This window comes from Festucalex cinctus, chromosome 3 (genome assembly GCF_051991245.1).
Source record: "Festucalex cinctus isolate MCC-2025b chromosome 3, RoL_Fcin_1.0, whole genome shotgun sequence".
NCBI classification, from domain to species: domain Eukaryota; kingdom Metazoa; phylum Chordata; class Actinopteri; order Syngnathiformes; family Syngnathidae; genus Festucalex; species Festucalex cinctus.
In genome coordinates this window covers 16036446-16059576 of record NC_135413.1, presented here as the reverse complement: position 1 = coordinate 16059576, position 23131 = coordinate 16036446, and the positions used below count along the sequence as shown (strand labels likewise).

Sequence of the window (23131 nt, the reverse complement as noted above, 5' to 3'; positions counted from 1 at the left end):
ATTGCTCTCAGTGCGACAGTATTAAAAAAAAAAATCTGCGACAATAATATGTTCTATGCAATTTGTATCAGTATCAAGGCGGCCATTTTGCCACTTGCTGTCGAATGAAAATAACATCACAGTTGCTCAGGGCTCAGGTAACAACCAATCACAGCTCAGCTTCAGAAAACAAATGAGCTGTGATTGGTCGTTGCCTGAGCCCTGAGCAACTGTGATGTCATCTTCAGTCAACAACAAATGGCAAAATGGCCGCCTCATGAGATGGATAAGAATGCTGGATTTTGTTTCGTAACTCATATTCCACAAATGTAATGTTAATCAGAATGGCTTGTTTATACTAGTGAGTTCACATACAACATATTATTGCCAAGAAATGTTTAACGTTGACTTCACCTTTAAAAACAAAACAAAACAAAAAAACACACTCACTCTAATACAGCATGTTCTCTTGCACAGCAACATAATACAAACTTTTGTGATCAACTTTTTACTTTGCGACAGCTGTCTGAGAAGACAACCGTCATCTTCTCAGAAGACCATCTGAGAATGTGCCTGCTGTCCTTTCTGAGTCTCCAATGAGATCAATAGCATCTCTATAGCAGGAGCGTCTGTGGTCCCACACTCTTGACCTCAAGCATTTCCTCACATCTGTGCTGGGATCAGGAGACCCACCGTCATCAGCACAACCCTGGCCCACTGCAAACATCAACAACTCGCACTAAAGCGCCAACAAAGGAGTCTTGTGCTTCCCATTTGCCCTCTAAACAGAAACTCGAGCTGATCTTGTTTTTTTTTTTTTTCTCCCTCAGACAGAAACATGTAATCACTCTAGCATGACATGTCTGAGCAAATATCACAACTGAATGACATGCATCAGTCTTTTATATCATTCCTCTTGGATAGTATTCATTTTGAGTCTAGACAGATTTTCCTCATGTCGAATTGTCCCTTTCAAACTTGTCATGGACAAGTGCTGACCAAAAGCATTTGTGTATGAATGAAATCAGTTCATTAATAAATTGCGGCACTGTTTACGTACGGTAAGTAAATGTGGTCCTGTGTGAGGGGCTCACCTCAGATTGAAGGAAGATTCATGAGGCGGTAGAAAATTAGAAGTTAGAAATATTTTCGGAAAATGAGATGATGCTCCCCTTGATCTCATTTCATGCAGATGGAGTGGTGCAGACATCTATTAAAGATGATGTCACGTCATTGCCACGCGTAACAAATGAACCGTCTGCATGGCGGAATTACTACTATCAACACAAATGTCCACTTTATAGCTTCATGTTTCAAGTGGGATTCAATTAAAGCCAAATATAAAAGTAACCCTGTTCCTCTCAATAACTTTTCACATGCACAGACGATTGTCAGTGGTCTCCCGAGCATCGTCCCCCACCCATACAGGCGACATATTTGATGACGTCTAGGTCAGGGGTCTGCAACCTTTCCTGTCAAAAGAACCATTTTTAGGCAAAATAAATAACCAAAAATCTCTATGGAGCCGCAAAACATTTGAAGATTGTGATAAAGAAACATTGCGTTAGTGTTAGTCTAAAGTAATGAGGGCCCAAAAGCTAATTAGAGCTGCACCACAATACAAAAATTTGCAGCATCCAATACTTTGACATTAATTTTCTTCTACAAGTACCTTTCCTCTTCCATTTTTTGGATATATATGTTGTTGGTTTTTTTGTTGTTTTTTTTTAGTAAATTTTCATACATTTTTAGGCTTTTCTGACTTTCTGTTAAAGTTCTAACATTTTATTTCGGGATTTCTTTGTTTGCTTTTGGACATTTTATAGTTACTTATTAAACATTTTCATTTTTCTGCTTTTTTCAAAATACATTTCCCGACATCTTTAGTTTTTGGACATTTCATAGTTACTTTTTGAACATATTCTTTTCTACCTTAAAAAAAAAAACCTGACTTTTTTTGGCAATTCCAAAAATACTTTATTGTCATTTTCTGCCTTTTTTGTTGTTGTTGTTGTTTTTGGAAATTTTATGTTACTTTTTGAACATTTTTTCTGCCTTTTTTTTTTTTTTTTTTTTATTCAATTGTGACTTTTTTTTCTCCTTTTCGTGTTCCATTTTGGACATTTTATGGTCACTTTTTGGAAATTTTTGTATATATTAGGGGTGTTAAAAAAAATCGCTTCGGCGATATATCGCGATACTACATCGCGCGATTCTCGAATCGATTCAATAATAGGCAAAATCGTTTTTTTTTTTTTTTTAAATTTATTTATTTATTTATTTTTGGATTCACACCTTAAGCATGGAAGAATGTTATATGAACGGAACATTAAGCCTTAATATTTTATTTTAATGCTGTTTAAACATGAAACAGATTACAACCTCTATAAGACTGAAATTTCAGATAAATAAATAATACATTTTCATATAAATCTTACACTCTACAAGCTTACTGATTAGTATTTTCTAAATTTGAATGAAAAAAAATCGCAACAATCGACTTATAAATTCGTATCGGGATTAATCGGTATCGAATCGAATCGTGACCTGTGAATCGTGATACGAATCGAATCGTCAGGTACGAGGCAATTCACACCCCTAGTATATATATATATATTTTATTTTTTTTCTTCATCTTTTTCTGACAAAAGTTGGACTTTGACATTTTTGGAATATTTAATTCATTTTTTTTTAAATCAAAATAATAAATTAATTTGAAGAATAATTTATCTAAAAAAATACATATAAATAATGTAAAAACAATATTTATATTAACTCATTTGCTCCCAATAACGTATAAATAAGTTTTTTTAAAATGTTCTAAGTGTCCCAAAGACGTATTTATACGTTTTTTTGTTTTGTTTTTTTTGTTTATGCTAGAGCATACAGAAGGCTTTGATGCAGCCTCTCAACTGCAAAGAACGGTTGCAGAAATGGTAGTTATTACACAAACGGCCAGCAGGTGGCAGCAGAGCAAAGGAGATCAACCAGGGCCATCTAGAAAAAAAAAACGCTCAATTACTTACAATTTTAAATAGATTTGTGAAAACTGATGAAACGTAGTTCTCTTCTAATGCTAATTGCTGCAAAACGGAAACAGATAGAAACATACTTTGTTTTCCTGATGAAAGAAGAGACTTTAATCTTTCTTTTGATAGGTGCCATGTCTTTATAGCAATCGAACACAATATTCCGTGGGCCTTGCAAAATCAGTCAAAATCCAGCAAAAAAAAAAAAAGCCGGGAGCGAACGGGATTGTTTCTGTGAAAATGGCTGGGAGTGAATGAGTTAATTTCTTTTTCTTTTTTTTTCTTTTTTTTTTAAGAGATCCACAGAGAGCCACTGCAGGAGAGGGACTAAGGAGCCACAGGTTGCAGACACCTGGTCTAGGTCAAATGTGTATGGATACACACAACCTGAGCGATCATACTGCAGCCTCGCTGGTTAGCTGTCAAATTCATATCCACAAACAAATGAGGCCCAGGTCGGATTTGGAAAAAAAAAATGTTCATATTCACATTGCATGGGGAAAAAAATGAAAATAAAAAAAATCATATACATGTCTCATATGGGCAAAGAAAAAAAAAATTGAACCTGACCTTCAGTTTTGCCTACAAGAGGCTTCTATTGATCTTGAGTGAAACCTAATAGTAGCATATATCTGTCTTTGAACTTATAGGAGTCAATACAACCTGACTGCTATCGCCCTGAAGCAATCTGTCTTTAATCAATTAGAAAAGGGAGTGCTAACTCATGACGTGTGGGGTGGTTTAATTTGTCTCGAAACGAATAGCAACAGGTTTGAGCATAGTCATTACCATACCAGACTAATGTAATAGTGACAGAGTTTTTTTTTTTACTACCTTTGTGTTGTTGACGGCCGGCAGGACTCCAGTATTTTGCCTGAACTTCTCCTGCAGCGTCTCAGCCAGCTGACACAGGAGGAAGCCGTTGTCTAAGCGCTCCATGAAGCTCTCAGCGGTGATTTCCAGGCCTGATCGGGGGACGCATAAATTAGAATATAGGGAGAATCCAGCACAGGAAATTCACATCAAAATGTGAATAGATATGAAATATCCAGTCCACACCCAGTGGAAGTGGAGAGTGATGCAAGAAAAGACACGCATGGTTGAACTGGGCTTGTTCAGCTCTGCAAATGTTACAACTTACAAAAGGTGCTTCATTACGAGGGTGGCATAGCGAAAGTAAAACGGAAATGTGTACCTGCACAGTTAATCTAATTATGCTGCACACTAAGTGGAGATACAGCAGATTGGCAATCAAAATGTGATGTCCAATTAACTGACTTCCAGCGGTTCATTCTTTCTCAGTGAGATCATCGTGAAATAGGAGGTGGTGGCAAGGGGGTGTCTGTGGAAAGAAACCAGATTTTTTTTTTCATCCCTTTCTGTTTCTTATAGCAGGGGTCTGGGGGGGTTCACAGCATTTAATGAGTTCCAAATGTTGTATTGCGCCCAGAAAAGGCGATTGCAATCTTGAGAAATACTCAGTGAGCTCCCGACTTACAGAATACGCACATGCTCCCTTCAACTCCTGCTGCGTGAGGACAATTTATTCCAGAGAGACTTAGAAGAAGTATTTCATTTTGGCTCCTCGGTCCTATAAATGCCTCTGCCTCCCATCACCACATGACTCATCAATACATCCGAGTGTCATCCACCCACTCAAACGGTAGACTTTTTCCATACTTCTCCTCCCATCGAAACTCTGCTTAGCATAACAGCCCCTTTGCATGTGCTCAATCCCGAGAAGACAGCTTAAACTAATAGTACTGTTTATACAGTATAATGGGCAACACTTAATGGCTGCTTCTAGCCCAGCTGGCTACAATGTACCTGCAGATATCAGGCTTCTATCTATCTATCTATCTATCTATCTGAGGTTCTTCGCGGCATTTCCAAATGTATGCTTAAATACTAATGACATACTACTAAGTAATGTTACACATAAGCAGGACAGCAATTAACTGTTTTGAGTCCCATTTAATTAAGGACAGACCGAAAATCGGCCTGGCGCCGATATTGGGCATTTTGATGAATACCGTATCGGCCTTTTTTAAAGATCTGACGGCTGATATGAGGTTAATCTAAAACCATTTTAAACTCAGGTGACTATTTATTTAAATTTTCAGTTAACTTTATGAGCGATGCTGTTGACCCTGGGAACCTTCTGAAACTTGTTTTTGTTCGACATTAAAACAAGGGAATATGAAAGTTTAAGATTTCAGGTGTTTTTAAATTTTGGGGAAAAATATTTTCAAACTATAGAAAGTCATGGTATTTACTTGTTTAAGTTTCCATTCAAGTTTTTAAGACATACTTAAAAGCTTGGGAGTCTCCTGAACATTTTTTTCTTTAGAAATTCAAAATGAAATATATTGTTGGATTTAAAAAAACAATTTTACACATCGAAAAATTGTTCAATAAACATGCTTTCAGACATTACAAAGTAATGATTGGCATTTGCATTTAAAGAAAATTTTACGCCAATTTTTGCCCCAATTTTTACCGCAAATGAATATCGGCTTCATATATCGGTTATTGTCCTCCTTGAGTATAGGTACTAATAATCAACATCAGTTAAATATAAATATATATATATATATATATATATATATATATATATAAATATATATATATATATATATATATATATATATATATATATATATATATATATATATACATATATATATATATATATATATATATTAAAAATCGATTCGGCAATATATCGCGATATTACATCCCGCAATTCTCGAATCGATTCAATAGGCGGCTGAATCGATTTTTAAATATCCATTTTTGATGGAAAAATATTCACTAAAACGTCTTAGGGTTCACACCTTAAACATGGACGAATGTTATGTTAATGGTACATTAAGCCTTAATATTTTTATTTCAATGCTGTTCAAACATGAAACAGATTACAACCTGTATAAGACTGAAGTTTTAGATAAATAAATAATAATTTTCATACAAATCTTACACTGTACAAGTTTACTGATTAGTATTTTCTAAATTTAAATTAGAAAAATCGCAACAATCGTCTCATATATTCGTATTGGGATTAATCGGTATCGAATCGAATCGTGACCTATGAATCGTGATACGAATCGAATCGTCGGGTACTAGGCAATTCACACCCCTAATATATATACACATCAGTCTATCTCTACCTATAATCCACAAACTGAGCTGACTTACTTTTTCTCAAGTCGTATTATTTACTATAAGCACATACCTGATTTAAATCAAATTAGAGCTACTATGTTATTCATGCATTTGTTTTGTCAATGCATTTCTGTTTAACAAGAGAGCACGCAGTGATTTATTAGACAATAGTAACCCTGCTGCTTCTCTTCCACTCCCCCTCACCACTGGCGCTGCATTATCCCAGAGCCGTAATGACGCCCATTATTCAATTAAGGCAAATCTATAGGCGATTATGTCAAGACTGGTGGTTCAGCTTGACTTAAATTTACAGTAATGCACCTGGAAGAGTTGATTCAAAGGGTTTTTGAGGGTGAGCTATTTTTAAGTCAATGCACTTTCTATGCTTGCATTTTCACAAGGTAACCTGATAGCGGGTTGGCGGGACAAAAATGCACTCACCAAGCATATTAGTGAGCCACAGGGCGAGGTCTTCCTTCATAGGCAACAAGCTGGCTTCATGTCGACTCGCCAGCCACTGGTGGTACTGCTGCATGTCTGTCAGGCCTGGGCTGCTTGGATGTTTGGGACTCAGGGAGCTGCACATTATGGATAACCTAAGGCAGTGAGAGACAGAAGACAGGAAGCATGAACATCCGTATGCATTGGATCAATTTTATTATTATTATTATTATTATTATTATTATTGCCAATAATGCTTTGTTTTGACATTTGAGACAGTGAGCGTCAATGGCCAATTATATTACTACATCTTATTAGATTGTGCCTAATGAAATGGCCAGTAAGTACGTGCGTGTACGTTCCTACGCTAGCGATGTAACCCGAATTTCGACTTAAGTTGAATTTCGCCATTAAAGTCAATATTCACATCAAAATAATTTGCATAAAAAAATCGAAAATACATTAAAAAACAAACAAACAAAAAAACCAAGACGCTGTCCGACTGAAGCTGAAGTCTTTGCCGATGTTCGTCGGTGTCTCTCCCTTCTGTGATCATTTTATGATGTCTAGCGTCGTTTCCATGGTAACTGCTTTTCTTTTCACTGGGCCAACATTGATAGAAGATGTAGCTTTCTTCTTTGGGGCCATGATGTGGGAAAAAATAAAAGAGGCAGAAAAAGCCAAAAATACTCCCACAAGTGCACAAGCGCAAGCTAGCTAAGGGCTAAATAGCGGACAGTGAAAAACACTGCAGACGAGGAGCCAAAATGGCGGACAGGGTGTAAGCGTTGTAAAGTCAAAACGCTTTAGGTCGAGTGCGCCTTAACTCGAGTACTCCCTGTACTTTTACTTTTGTGGCAATAATGTTCATTCTTCAAAATATGTGTGATATAAAGCCAAACTGAACAAGGAGGTTTTAACATGTGATTTGTGTGTGGGAAGTTTTGTTCTAACAGCTGACATTCCGGCCTGTAATTCCCACAAGGAACAGAGGTGCCTTGAACGAAAACAAGAGCAAAAAGATTTTGTCCTGTGGGCCAAATAGCGATGTGGTTTACAGTACAGTACACGTGATGACATCAATGGATGACAGATAAGAAGCACGTTAAAACAGCTGGACTTCTTTTCAGGAAAACAAAATAGCGTCTTCCAGTCCATCGTGTGTAGTTTAAGTTGCTTCAGCAAACTCAACAAGGCGGCAGGCCGTATGAATGCAGCCTGGCGAGGGACTGCACTTGCCATCAATATTCAAAGCCATATTTAACCACTCCTCAGCTCCTGTAATGTCATTTCATTGACTCAACACAGCCTTCCAATATTCAGCTTTGCCAAGCGTTGGAAATCGTTCGCATTTTACTCCACAGATGCAAGTTGGGAATTCCAACGCAACGACTGCTGGCATGGTAACGCGGCTGTGCAGACATGATGACATACTGAGCATGATTTATTGAAAAACAACACATCAAACGTTCCTATATGATTTTGGAGTATTTTTTTTTAGCATGTTATTTCTCTGTACTTTGACTACTGAGGTGCCAAAGGTCTTTGCCCCAAGTTGCTATAGGGCAGTGCTTCTCAAATAGTGGTGCGGGCCCCCCCAGTGGGGCACGAGGCTCCATCAAGGGGACGTTTGACCTCGGGGAACATGCTTTTTTTAATGTTTTTATTTTTATTTTTTTCACTGTCCTAGAATAAAGTGCAATTGCACCTCCACTACATTAGGGGGCAGTGGCACGCTCATTATTTGCAGCGTGTGCGCAGGGAGCATTCGCTCGGTGTGTTGGGGTTTTGTTTGCACTGAGCATGTGCGCTTTGCACACAGCAAAAAAAATAAAAAGTAAAAAAATCAGCACAAATTATTTTATATATTTTTGTTTTGCAGGTTAAACGTTTTTTTTAATATTGTGCTTCTGAGTTAATGTTGGTGATCAGTTTGAATACATTATTATTGATTGATTTTATGTAATTTTATTTTTCCGTATTATATGGTTTGACATGGTCAGTCAAAAATTTTTTATAGTTTAATTAAGGATTTAATTTTATTTTTGAATTTCAGATGTAGTTTAAATCTTTTCTGTTACAGTTAATAAAGCTATTCTTTGTTGTAAGTTGGTCCATATTTCTTCCTTTTTTTTATTCTCTTATACGTTCATACGGATACAGTTTTATGCTGAGGTGTGCTTATAACAATTTTATAGACAATTGATACTATTTATAGTCGCACGAGCGGCGGGGTAGGGGGTGGGGGTGGGGGGTTCTTCTTACTGGGGGGCATGACAGAAAATAATTGAGAAGCACTAAGTAATAGGGTGAGTATGACTATTGTATACCATTTTCAAAAACCTGATTACAATTGTTTTTATTTACCGTAATAATTTCAACATTATGTTACAGTATTTGAAAAATATTTAATTAAAATAATGTAATTAGTTAGCAACAAGAGGCCATTTGAGGAAAACAATGACAGTGCTGTGTGGAGTTAAAACATGAAAACAGTATTATTGCTTTTCTATTGTTATGACTTACTGTTGTTGTTACGTTTTACGACCACTTTTTGATAACAAACGGTCAATTCCAAAGGGTTCACAAGCGTTTCTTTACAATTAATACTGGAATTAGATTAGATTTTTGTAAAAATGACATTGTAAAATTAGGGGTGTCAGGCGATTAAAATTTTTTGTCGTAATTAATCGCATGACTTCAATAGTTAACTCATGATTATTCGCAAATGTAATATCTGTTCTAAATGTACAATAAAGTATTTTTTTCCAAGTTTTCATACTCTTGTTAACATAAAAGTGGAAAAAATGTTAAATTAATAAAAATATGTCTGCCTTTTTTACTCAATGATACATCATCTTCATAATAATTCATAAGAGTTCAAATAAAAAAGATTTACTGTACTGTAAAAAAACAAGTGTGATACTGATTTGTGCTGAGGTCATTTTTCTGTCACGAGATGGCATAATTGCATTTGTAAGACATTGGTGACAACTCAGCGTATTTTTCTTTTTACAAGATCTATCTAATCTTTAACATGAAGTAACTTTTGAAATTCTGGACATTTTTAAATTTGTAAAATACAACTTGACCCCAAGTCTCAAATAGATGCATTATTATTAAATTTATTACTGCTAAATTTTGACGTGGACGTGTCTGCTGTGCTGCGACTAGATTTCCCCCGGTAGAGTTTATAAGTACATGTTTTAAAAAATTTGTGGTGTTAAAGGAACTTTAACTCAAAATTTAATGCACTAATTTTGACACCCCTTTAAAACTCATTCACTGCCAGTCATTATAGAAAATTTTTACATTTCCAATACTCACGTGATATTACATTCAATAATTATATATAAACCGAATCTACCAAATAACAGAATAGACTCCCTACTTTTTGTCCCGTCCCGTTCTTTTATAATTGACAGCAGAAAAATGTAGGTTTGCCAAAATACAGCCATTTCTCCCATGGACTCTGAAACTGTGTTTATTTCCTATAAAATGGGGCAATGATGTCATCTACCGGTTGTTGGGCATCAGTAAAGTTGTTTCCAAGTTTGATATTTACAGTGGAGCATGCTCAGATTCGCCCCCATTTAGCACCGCTCTAAAAAATACAATTGACAAGTATACTTGTCAATGGCATTGAATGAGGTAAAAACTTATATAAAATCATCATATCATTTTTAGATTGTTGTGGCGGTCAGCCAAAGTCAATGCAGAATGAGTTTTCCTTTTGACTCAAATATAACACATATCAGCCCTCATGGTACGCAAATAGCCTCATATGCAAAGTTCAAGAGGAGCTTTTTCAAACAATGAATGTAAGCCTCCCTATATGTTCAAAGAATACATCCAGGACTCTCTCTAAACCTGGATCACACAAAATCATACTATAGACATCTCAACGTTGACATGCCGCCAAGGTCATGTTTTCTTCCTGGAAACGAGCACACCTTGAACTGCCTTTACATCTTAAACTCAGAAGGCGGTCAGCAGCAGCACACAGGTGCGACATTCCCACCTGCACGATGAGCAGACTGGCAGATAGAATGGGGGCAGAGGGACAAGTTCTCATGTCTCACAGCTTCAAACAAGAACATTGTAGGCCAGTCTGGTTGATTTAGCATTGGTTAGCCTCTCAATCAGTGGGGAAAGTTCATTCAGCAGCTACTATATGGTGCATATTCTGTAGCTCTCGCAACTTTTTTTTTTTTTTTTTTGCTTTATGGAACAACGTGCACAATCAGCAATATACATACAAATCAAATTAAAAGTAGTGCAAGTTTAAACAACAACTAGGGCTGCACAATATATCGAAAAAATATCGATATTGCTATATTGGCCCTTGCAATATGTATATCGCAAAGGCACGCAATAAGTTTTATGTGGAATTTTATGCTTTTTATATGAATTTGACCAGTCAGATGCTGACTAAAATGTGCAGCGCCATTCCATACTTGAAAATTATCAAGACATAATTACAATTCATTAACTAAGATTACCTGAAGGTTGCTTATTTTGCCCCATGGAAAATGTTTTTCTTTCATTCGGTAATAAAAATGTAATTTCTTTAGGTACATGTTAAATATCGCAATAATATCGATATCGCTATGTTCAGCAAGCATATCGCATATCGCATGTTTTTTCAATATCGTGCAGCCCAAACAACAACAAGAACAATTATACAACAAAAAGGCTACAGCTCTTTCAACTATATGACAACGCTTGACTGAAGAACTACTGCTTAAAACCTCAGCCATACCAACTATTTTTCTTATAATCTATTAGATTATTTATTTATTTTTTGGAAGCATTATCTGCTAGTCAGTGCTCCACTCCCGAAGTAAAATGAAAACGTTCAAGTATGAATAAACAAGATAAAAACATACATGGTTCTGCATATGGCTGGGTTTAATAAATAAATAATCAATATTGAATCGAATTTACTTTTTAAAGCCTGATATCTATTAATAAAACCCCAAAACTATTATTTTAATAGCTCTTTTCCCCACAAATTTATAATAAAATTAATTTTAATGATGAGGTTTTTTTTGTATTTTACTGTTTTCTTGACATTTACTGTTCACATGAATTTTAAATATGAATTTTTAATATTTGTGACAAACTGACTTACTGACAATTCAGAATCGGAAATTATACTTACAATTATTGAATTAGAACTATGAAAATATTTTCAACTGATCCTTGCTGATGCAAATGTTTGCGTAACACTTAAGTGATTATAACACTAAATCATTTAACCAGTTACTTCATCTTCAAAATTTAATTTGGAATTTAATGTTTGTGGAGTTTTTATCATGTCCTTGATATGTAAAAAGACTTAATGATCCATAATTAATCAATATCGGATGGAAGTGAAGTGAATCAAATCAAATTGAAAGCAAAAACAGAATCAAATCAAACTGAACTCTTGTGAATCGAAATCAAATCGACTGAGGAAATTAGAATCGATACCCAGCCCTAGTTCTTCACCAGTAAAGCCACGTTCAATTACCTATGAGTAAAATGCATAAAATTATGCATATGTTGTTATTTTATTGCTTCTTTATACTGTATTCAAAACCTGACACATACAACACAGAGTTGAATTTAACCTGATCAATTCTGTTGATCTACATTGCCACTCCCACAAGCTAACACACATTTATGTCATGAAATTTTGCCCTAAATTGAACAGTCTATTTGTTGACTACACTAAAAAGTACATTGCCCTTGATGGATACATTGTGAGTCAAAGCACATAATCTCAGTGGTTGATGATCCACCATGTAAAAAAAAAATGTTATTGACCTCACTTAGCAATTCCCATCATTAGACATACTGTAGCTCGTTTGATTTGTCTACATGTATCTCAAAAGCTGCATTGTTCTCTAGAAATGTGACTCAAACATCTCAGTGAGGTTTAAGCCACATCTTCCTTGGGAAATGTCTTTAAAAGAAACAACCAATTGTTGTTCTGGCCTGGCACCACACTGTTGCCTGACCTCCTCAAGTGTGGGTCAAAAAACATACCCGACCTTGCCTCCCTGTTGGACTTTTTGTACGTATAACCATCCCACTAAACCGTCCCGGCATCAGATTCCAGATCCAGATGTTGACTCAGGATTAGGAACAGAAGACCTGCGCAATAATGGTCAAATATACAACGAATATAAAGGTAAACATTCCTCAGACCGAGAGGCCTCATGACTGCCGTGAAGGCTCCATAACATACCGTGACTGGCTGCAGATTGCTGCAGATGAATCAATTACAAAAAAAAAAAAATCAAGAGTGTCTCTGCTGGTTAACCGTTTTCTGCATGTCATGCACTCGGGTCTCGAGATCTGGAGCAAGATTTGTCCATTTCAACAGGGGCAAAAGTTCACTGTGTTCACATGTAAATGTTGCATGTGCCCTCACTGCCGTAAGTCAATTTGCATCATCTGCTGCATTTAACAACAACTTTATTTCTTCTGAACTTGCAAGAAAAGTGTTTCACCCACGAGTCATAAAACCTCATCTGTGATCATGTGCCATGCAGTTAACCCTGGGTTCGTTCATTTTGAAACAGGCTACAGCAGGCCTTTATTAAACCATGTGCTTCGCATACACTGTCAATAAATAACGTTTCGGTTAGTCATCCTATTATAAAACATATGGATGTGTTCATATGGAAATTCCTTCACCACACATGATTTGCCGCTGTGCCTGAATTCAACTGAATAAAATTGTTCTTTAATCATGCTGCATTTTACCACAGCAATGTTGATATATTTCAAACTCATCAGAAAATCCACCACTAATGAGTTATGACACAAATCAAAGCGTCCACTGCCTAATTAAAACCATCCCCACAGCTAGAACATACAAGTCATCATTTATATTAATCTAAACAGCATTTATCGGCTTTTAGCTGTCAACAAGTAACATTTTATTTAATCCTAGAAGTTGCTAAAACTTTCACTGCCATTTAACATGAAATTCAAACAAGTTGGGAACAGGAGTGAAGGCAAGCAGTGCATAAAGTGTACAAAAAGGCAAATTGTTATCAGTGCTCACCCTCAGGTTTCAGCTGCTGGGTGCACACCTTCCTCTCACTCGTCCTCTGAGCTGCCCGGTCCCACTTTTCATGCTTTTCACTGCCGTGCACCCTCCTACAGGTTAAGCTGCAGAACTCAACTACAGATTGGACCGGCAAGATCTGCACAACGAGCTGACTACATGAATACACATAGTTGATGGGAGGGAAGTTTGATCTCCCCACCTCCCCTCACTAACATGCTGCCTCATTCACTGGATTACATTCATTCAATAAAACAGCTCGATAAAGTCACCCATGCACATTGTGCTGTTTCATTTTATTTGTGTGATGATGATAAGGTAAATAGTTGAGAATGCAACGATTGTGAATTGTTTTACACTTATTTTAATCAAAATAAATCTTTCAGCAAAAAAAAAAAAATGCAAGTGGGTAGAAATGTGTCAAATTTATCCGTTTGTGCAATTTGTGTTACTTAGGTTAACAAGTAAATAAGTACAAAGACAATAATAATAGTGTACCACTCAAGGGTTAAAGAGGCATTTATTTTGAAGGAAGTGTACAAGCGTCAGCCCTCCAAAGCGCATGCGCACTAGTCCAAGCGGCACATACAAAAAAGATCAAGGATAATGTGGAAAATTGAACGTAAGTTTAGTGGTTTATAAAGTCTTACGTTAAACAAGCGATGTATGTAGCCCATAAACGTTGTCTGTATTCGGGAGGAACATTTTTAAAGCGCTTTCAATTTACGTGACGTTCGAACTCACCACGCTATCATTGCAGCTAGCCGGTTCATGCTAGTTAACGTGTAGCTTCGAAGGCGCCGCGTTGCTCGTCATAAGGAGAACATTTGGGGGCTATTTCTGCTGCCCTCCGTCTGAGTCGAGCACCGAGGCTGCTCGGCGGTGTTCCCGTGCTCGCCGAGAGCCCCGCATGGAGGCGGTGCTGAAGAACTTGTCGAGGACGGTCGAGTTGCTGGCGGTGGCGGCGCGCAGCAGTGACGTCCGTCTGTGGGAGCGACAGTCTCTCTCTCGGGCATTTCACTGGGCCTGCTACTGCGAGCACCTTTTTTCCAAATTCCACCAAAACCCCGGAATAAGAGGGATTATGGAGATGCAACTACACAACACTAATTGCAGTTTGCGAGCTGTCTTTGCTGACTACGCTGACATCTCTTTTTTGGACCTATCACAATGCCAGCACTTGTTGCTGACAGGGCTGCTGAAGAACCCTAATCTGCCCCTCTCCATCATGAAGATCCTCTTTGACACTACAAAACCGGCACACATCAAACCAAGAGAGTATCAGGATGTCACCGGGATCATTCAATGCAAATCTGCTCAGAAAATCTTGAGTCCTCTCACGGTTCAGTCAGACGCCAGCGCTGAAGTGCAGGCCGCCATGTTGACGGAGAGCCTTCACGCCCTGCTGAGCCGAGGCGGTGGAGTTTGCCGGGCACAGCGTTTTCTTGACTCGATTCTCCAGGGATGCAAAGAAGTGGAACATTTGTGTCTGGTCCTCGCTGCCGCTTTGCTGACTGGAGAAAACGTGCATGGACGAACTGCTTCACTGGATTTTCTCCGGGACTGGCTCCAGCAAAAACACAGCCTGCTGCAGAACATGTGCTTCATACTGCCTACATCTCTTCTTAAAGACCTGACCAAAAAACATGTCAAATTTAGGGACATGTACTGTGTTGTTCTTAAAAAGTGGGTCGGAGATATGGAGTATTGTGTCGACGATGGCGAATGGGTGCAAAGAGGCACAAGTCCCAAAGTGACTTTTCAGGAAATAAGTGAGCGTTTTGTGGTCTTATTCGAGGCATGTCCCCTTCTAAGAAGTAATGTAGAAAAAGAACTAAATGATTTGAGGATATCAGATGGAGACTTTGATGTCAGAGGACTAAGTGTGTGGGGAGATCTCTTAACAGAAATACGCAACTATCAGTCGCAGCTAGAAGGATAACATATTTTCAAGGTTATATCTACTAATTTATTTTAAAATGTCATCTATATCTTTTTTTTTTCTCTTCTGTAAAATTGTCATTAAATCAGAGAAACAACATGCTGAATAAATTTAGAGAATGGGGAAAATAAATTCTGTTTCCTGAACATAAGATATATTTTTTCTTTGCTGGCTCTAACATTTACATCGCATTTATGTTATTAGGTACACAAAGATTTAAGATTTGAGGACTCCTTATGTGTGCCTGGCCTAAGATTAAGATGCTCCTTAACATGGTGGCCTGAAAACAACTTTGGGTTGTCGTTGAAGCATCGAGGAGCTAAGAAGGTTTCAATTAAGAGTAGGGATTGACTGATTATTGGCTGGGCCTATTATAAGCATAGATATTCGACATTTTGACGCATCTCGGCATCTGCCTTTTTTAAAAAAAATTATATCGCCAAGAAGAGATGGTTTAAATGTTCATTAAATTTATAAGAGATGGTGTTGAGCCTGGAATGCTGCATGTTTTGTTTTTGTTTGAACATATAACAAAGCTGAGTGAAATTTCAACAATTCAGTTATATAAACATTTTGGAAAAAAATATTTACTGTAGAAAACTTTAGCAAGCTATTCTAAGTTTTCATTAAAGAGATAGTTCGGATTTTTTTACATGAATCTCTATTTCATCCTCACCTCCAGTGTGTGCGATCATCACTGACTTACCCCTGACAGCGTTCTGTGATACGAGTTCTGGTCCGGTGTTGGTCGAGAGGACAGTAGTCCAGCAAGTTGGCTTGGGTCACAGAGAGTTTTTCTTCTAAAAACAATTTGTGTTCAAAAGAGTGATACATTTGCATCACTAAACTCCTTTCTGGGAAAAAAAAAAAAGTCAGACGCCATTATTACCTGTGGTGTGGGGTGTGCTCACAGTGATACTAACGAACAGAAAAATAAAAATAGTGCCCGGCGGTAATGGCGTCTGACTTTTTTTCAGAAAGGAGTTTAGTGATGCAAATGTATCACTCTTTTGAACACAAATTGTTTTTTTTAGAAGAAAAACGCTTTATTTCCGTGACCCCAGCCAACTTGCTGGATTATTTTCCTCTCATCCAACACCGGACCAGAACTCGTATCACAGAACGCTGTCAGGGGTAAGTCAGTGCTGATCACACACACTGGAGGTGTGGGTGAACTAGAGATTCATGTCAAAAAATCCGAATTATCCCTTTAAATTTTAAGACATGTTGATGAACCTGGGAACTCCCTGCACATTTTGTTTTGTTTGTCCAAGACAAAAATAAAAATAAAGGGAAACTCAACCCAAAAATGTTAGCAAGCATTTTTATTCAAATTTTCAATATTTTGCGTCTTTCTGTGTCAGACAAATTTTGAATTCACACATGGCTGCTTATAGGCCACATCACCTCTGTGGCAAGGGATCAATTAGGCGCATCCTGTGCGTTCAATCACAGGCTGCACAATAGCTGGTGTGTGCTGCGCCGCCGATTCCAGGCCCGACATCGCGTGCATGCAAACACCAACACAGCCACGGCTCGTTTAACACGCCGTGAAAGCAATTCACGCGGTGACAGACAAGGGTCACAGAGTAACGGCCCGCGTGTACACAACCAATTTATTTCCGAGGCGGGCTGAACATATGTGGCTGACAAAAGGGGATGGATTAAAGGGGTCTCACCTGCTCCTCTGTTGTAAAAACATGCAAATGATCGCGATTGGATTTTCATCACGCAGATGTAGCACACTAAAACCAATTAGCAATTCCGCAAGTCCAATGGCAATTTCCACATTTCCAAACAGAGTTAACATGTTTGGGACTCACTTTTTTTTTTTTTTTTTTTCATAGTCTCACACACACAATGCACAGCGGAAATGTTGCCATGGTGATGATTACTGTCAGCTCCCACATGAAAAAGAAACACACCTTGACTGAGATGAAAATAGTTCTATTCTATCTAATTGTAATACATCACAATATTTTAATGAGCTTTTAGTTGACGTTTTTGAACAGTGAAGGTTACATTTTCATTTTTGCCTTTGCTTTCTTTATTAATTAAAAAACCAACATCCAATTCAAAACAGAACCGTGCTGTCGAAAAAGACACAAAAGAGAAAAAAAAGCAACACTTAAAAACAAACAAACACAAAGGTCGAATCAGACAATAAATTCTTCAAGTTATTAAATACCAACATGAAAAGCGAAAGTACTCTAGCAGCATCTACTACATCTCAAACACCCCCTGGTGACAGATAGTGGCATTGGGAAAATTTTATTGCTTTAAAAAATGCATTATTTCCAAATTTCATGAATATTTTTATTCAAAAGTTATTTTTAACACATGAAAAAAAGAACAATACATGCTTTTTAGTGAGCACCAACAGAATGTTTTGTCACACAAAACCTTTTAAAAATGGTGCATTTCACCAAGTCATTTTTTTCTTCTCTTTGGTGCACGATTAAATTATTTTCTCATAATAGAGCTTCAATACCATAGCTTATGTCCACTCTTGATTATTGTGTTAATAGTTTGCAGCAGTTGTTAATTTAGAGCAGTGGTGTCAAACATACGGCTTGCGGGCCAGATCAGGCCCGCAAATGGGTTTAATCCGGCCCGTGAGATAATTTTGTAAAGTAAAAAAAATTGTAATCTCGGACTAATTAATCAGCCGGCCACAATCAAAACATATAGATTTGTAATTTCACAAGCAGTCCTCAGATGAGCAATGCAACTTGTACGGGGAATCGTCATCCTTGATGTCATAATTTTACACACAACTTAAACTACGGTTTGTTTAATTATTATTTTTTTGTAATCATACACCGACTTAAACGTGTTAAATGCGACACAAATTCAATTACTGGTAACACAAATAGATATGACAAGGATTAACATCCTTATAACATCATTAACTGCACCATGCAATGCATTATGGTAACAATATATATACAAAACAGGTCAATTTAACACGTCCGGAACGTATACCGGCAAAGTGTTGCCGCCTTCCATTTGCATTCGTGTTATTTTTCGGAACAATATAATTACAGTTGAGCTCCGTAATTTAGGCCTGGTCCACGAAAATCTGCGTATAAATGACGGCAATTGTTTTTGTTATATACCGTTATTTTCCCGATGCGACCCACTTGATAATGTATTTTCCTCCATGCGGCCCCTGAGCCAACATGAGTTTGACACCCCTGATTTAGAGGGAGGAACAATTGGTTCACATTTGATTATTCCTAATGAAGTGTCTTCGGAGAAAAAGTCTTACTACCCCCAAACACCCAAACAAACTGCAAGGAGACAAGTGGAAGGCGCCTTTTATAGCATGATGAGGGATAGCATTCATTAAAGGTCTCCTCCATCCCCCATCTGGTGGTTTGAATAGAGGCGGGTTGGTTGGGGGGGGGCTGGCGAGGGTTTAGAGCCCTCTCCCTTGGCACGTGCCTAAGATGCTCCGGCGTTGGCCTCGTCTAGCCCCTGCAGTGACAGATCACAGAGGTGGGGGTGTGGGGGCCACTCTTCACACCTGTGTCCCACACCACTGAGGATCATCAACATGCAGAGAAGTCTTCTTTTTTTGTTGTTGTTACCACCAAGTCTTGGGAGAATGCACATGAGCAGTTTTTAGGGACATCTATGAAAAGTGCGCCATCAGACTCCCCAATAAGCTTTGTTGTGCATATACTGCCGTGAAAACACAACTATCCAGTTTGAGCTATTTCATTGTAATTGACAGTCTACAGTACACAACATGTAGCTAATTATTTGACTCTAATGTAATTCTTTGTCTGTTTTTAGGTTAAAACGTTATGCAGGTATCTTCCAAAAGGTCAACATTGACGAGAATACTGCATATGGTAAGAATTGAATAGATGCAGCAACTTTCAACTTTTGTATTCTGTTAAACAGAAACAAACAAATCACTTGATATTTGATCAGTGGGATGTTTTTTTTGTTTTTTGTTTATTTATTTATTTCTTTATTTTTAGCCTTTCACATACTCAATATTTCGGTGACATTATTTTCTACACAATGACATTTTGTTATATCAATTTGAAAATGTGTAGGTCAAGGTTATCAAAAAATGTTATTAAGAGTTTACAATATTTTCCCGTCACTCAGCGCCATACAAATGAGAAAAAAAATATTAAAACTCCAAAATATTAGTCTTAGTTGTACCCAAGAATATTAATCAAAAATATATGAAATTATTTTCCTCTGCATAGCTCAACAAATGTCCCTTTTTAATTACTTTCAAATATTCCTCCGCATTACCTGCACAATTTATCCACATTGTGATCAGAAGTGCTTCACCAGCACAAAGGCTATCTTGTAAAAATCTTATCAGCCTCTCATCCCTTTGTCTCCGTATGTGATACCAATATGAACACACCGCAGAGAGGAGAGCTATGAAACTGTCACCCTAATGTGATATGGGGGAGGGGAACTGGATCAACTTGTGAGAGATGAATTTTCATACAAGCTACAGGATCTGAGCCCCACTTCCATGTCGGAAGAAGTCACACAACGGATAGTATTTAGAAATAGGTAATAAGCAGGTCTGAAAATGTAACCCTCATATAAACAAGTCTTCATCAAAAGCGCCCTGCTGCATTATGGGTATCCAGTTTGGTATCTATAAATGTTTCAGTAGGATGAGAAAGTAAGCCCAGATGAAAGCTTAAAATGAGCCTCATGCTTCTCTGCTGCTCACACTCAACAATCTCTTTTCCTGTAAGAGAGTTTGTATTTAAGAATGACTACAACATATGCACACGTGTGATGTTAATGTATGTAAGCGGGATTGATTGGGACGCCAAGCATGCAGCCATTACTGTTTTATTAATGGGAGGAGGTGTACAATTCAATTGCCCGAGGTGGTGTAACGCCGCACGTGATCGGCTCATAAAACACCAATTACTCCAATGCTACATTTGGAATTTGGGCTTCTAATTACAGCCAGTGACTTGATGGAGGATTATTGGAAAATGAATGACTGTGCGGGCGGCAGAGGAAAGGAGAGGTGGCAGGGTACAATTTGGCAAAGGGGAGCACGGCCAGCGGGATAATTGCATGCAGGCTGGCTCCCTGGAGAGGAGTGCAAGCCCGTCATCAAACACTCATTCGGCTGGGGCCTCATCCCATTACGGTCCCCCAGGAGCCAAACTGCACCTGCCCCACACACCAACAACAGACCGCCCTCTCCCTTCTGCTTGCACTCTCACTATTTCAAAACACTGACATCAACATGATGGTGCACAAAGTCAGCAATGTCACCAAAGCTGCTCCCTGCTATGAGTAAAAAACCCTGACTCGGGATTTAGTCCAATTACATCGTATGCTTACCTAACAAGCTTGTCACCGGTGCAGCAGCCATGACCACTGTGACTGGTGGTGTGGCAGGAGGAAAAACACGTTACGCATGACTTGGGACACAATTGGGTTTTCTGTCAACTTAACACGTGCACTGAGAAGGCGGGCGGTGGCGAGTGTTGATGGGTTTTTACCCTCCTCCTTCACATCCTCGGCCGATGAGGCGATCATCCGAGGAGGCACTGAGATTTATTGTAATTGTTTGCTGCTTGCATAGAGCTTGTGATCAGACAGCGCAGTAAACACTAACTTGACTTGAGCTATATCCATCTTGGGCGCAGAGCCACGTCGGCACTCACCCTGCTGTCATGATGCTGAATGATGCTGTCAAGCTAAGTGGGGAAAAAAAATGAACATGTTGCTTAATATAAGATCTAATGATTTGCTGTAGAACTGAACTGAACACAAAGTTATTGAGCTCACTTAAGAGGCAGCTCCACTCGTTACTAATGGACTATTGTTGAAGTCTGTAACTGACTTTTAAGACACTATTACATGTTTAATGTGTAGCCTATATATCATGATGTGTGAACTAAATGGTCGGGATTGTTTACCTTTGCGCGAATGCTAATCGCGATTGTTGTTTTCCATCCATCCATCCATTTTCTTGACCGCTTATTCCTCACAAGGGTCGCGGGGGCTGCTGGCGCCTATCTCAGCTGGCTCTGGGCAGTAGGCGGGGGACACCCTGGACTGGTTGCCAACCAATCGCAGGGCACACAGAGACGAACAACCATCCACACTCACACGCACACCTAGGGACAATTTGGAGCGCCCAATTAACCTGCCATGCATGTCTTTGGAATGTGGGAGGAGACCGGAGTACCCGGAGAAGACCCACGCGGGCACGGGGAGAACATGCAAACTCCACCCAGGAAGGGTCCGAGCCTGGACTCGAACCGGAGACCTCAGAACTGAGAAGCGGACGTGCTAACCACTCGACTACCGCGCCGCCCTGCGATTGTTGTTTTGCATAGGCTAATTTTGTTGGTGTTTAATAATGCTCGTACAGACAAAAAATAATTAGTAATTATATTCACTCAGTTCAATTCATGTAGATATAATGAGGTATGTGTGAACTAAATGGTGGTTAGTGTTTGTTTACCTTAAATGGTAATTGCTCCATTTACCATAGGCTAATTTTGTTGATTTTTAATAATACATTTGTACATAAGATAACAGGGAGTAATTATATCCACAAAATTCAACTGACATTCATTGATAATCAATTTTAAAAAGATTCAAAAGTGACAGTCTTAGTCTCTATTATTTGGATCGCACCCTAATAATTTCTTCTCATGATCCGTGTTGTAATATATCCTCCTGACTACCAGGAAAAAAAAAAACATTGTCCAATCATGCTTATTTTGATATTCCCCATTTTTGTGAAGTAACTGGAATACTGCAAAAGAATAAAAAAAAAAAAAAAAAAGTTTTTATTTTTAAGCTATGATGTGTCCACTACAGAGGACATTTTTTAAAACTTAAATGCTAGTCTCAAATACAGTTAAATAATCCAACCAATACTTTAATGTGTTCTTAAGAGTCTTATAGAAATACTTTTTTACTGTACTTAAGGGATACTTGACTGATTTAGCCATTTTCAGCAATAAAAAGGTCCGATTATTATCTACTAAAAGCACACGTTTTTCTTTACTTTTGTATTGGACCTCATTAGATTGTGCAGATGTACATAATACTGTATTACGATTGAGCACAGTGATATTCCATTCATGAGACCATCAAATCCTTGTTGCTGCAGGGGAGGGGGGGATGAGGCTCACAGTAACGCATGTGAATGGATGGGCGCCATCTTTGCTCTAAATTATTCACTAGCTCTCAAGCGAGCTTCACCAAGTGTTAGGCTGGGCAAGGCACTAACATGGCTGCTCATAAAAACAAAGACTGAACACAAATGACTTTCATTCATTTTCTATACCACGTATCCTTATTAGACTGGTCGTCACGTCAGTCAACCGTAAGGCACATTGACAAACAACCATTCACTCGCATCCGACTGTACAAATAAACACACAAACACAATATTGTGTAGAAATACCTTCAAATGGATTCGGTTATCGCTGGCTAATGGTAAAGATTAAGTCACTGCTTGTTTACAATGTCATTGATGGTTTG

At 38.1% G+C, this 23131-nt stretch overlaps 2 protein-coding genes across 3 annotated transcripts in view; one reads left to right on the top strand and one right to left on the bottom strand.

Annotated features, from left to right (window-relative positions):
- The window catches only part of gas2a (growth arrest-specific 2a), a 28115-nt gene extending 13439 nt beyond the window's left edge, over positions 1 to 14676 (bottom strand). The window contains exons 1-4 of one of the 2 annotated variants that reach the window (XM_077516091.1): positions 14422 to 14676; positions 13675 to 13769; positions 6615 to 6769; positions 3843 to 3973 (exon numbers count right to left, since the gene is read on the bottom strand). In XM_077516091.1, the coding sequence (XP_077372217.1) occupies positions 3843 to 3973; positions 6615 to 6759 (276 nt within the window). In that variant the 5' untranslated portion in view covers positions 6760 to 6769; positions 13675 to 13769; positions 14422 to 14676. The remainder of the gene's footprint in view (positions 1 to 3842; positions 3974 to 6614; positions 6770 to 13674; positions 13770 to 14421) is intronic. The other variant, XM_077516090.1, reaches the window with a different exon arrangement.
- On the top strand, positions 14232 to 15751 carry fancf (FA complementation group F). The gene has a single exon (XM_077516092.1). The coding sequence runs from the start codon at positions 14588 to 14590 to the stop codon at positions 15617 to 15619; it is 1032 nt and encodes a 343-aa protein (XP_077372218.1). The 5' UTR covers positions 14232 to 14587; the 3' UTR covers positions 15620 to 15751.
- The last annotated feature ends 7380 nt before the right edge of the window (positions 15752 to 23131 follow it).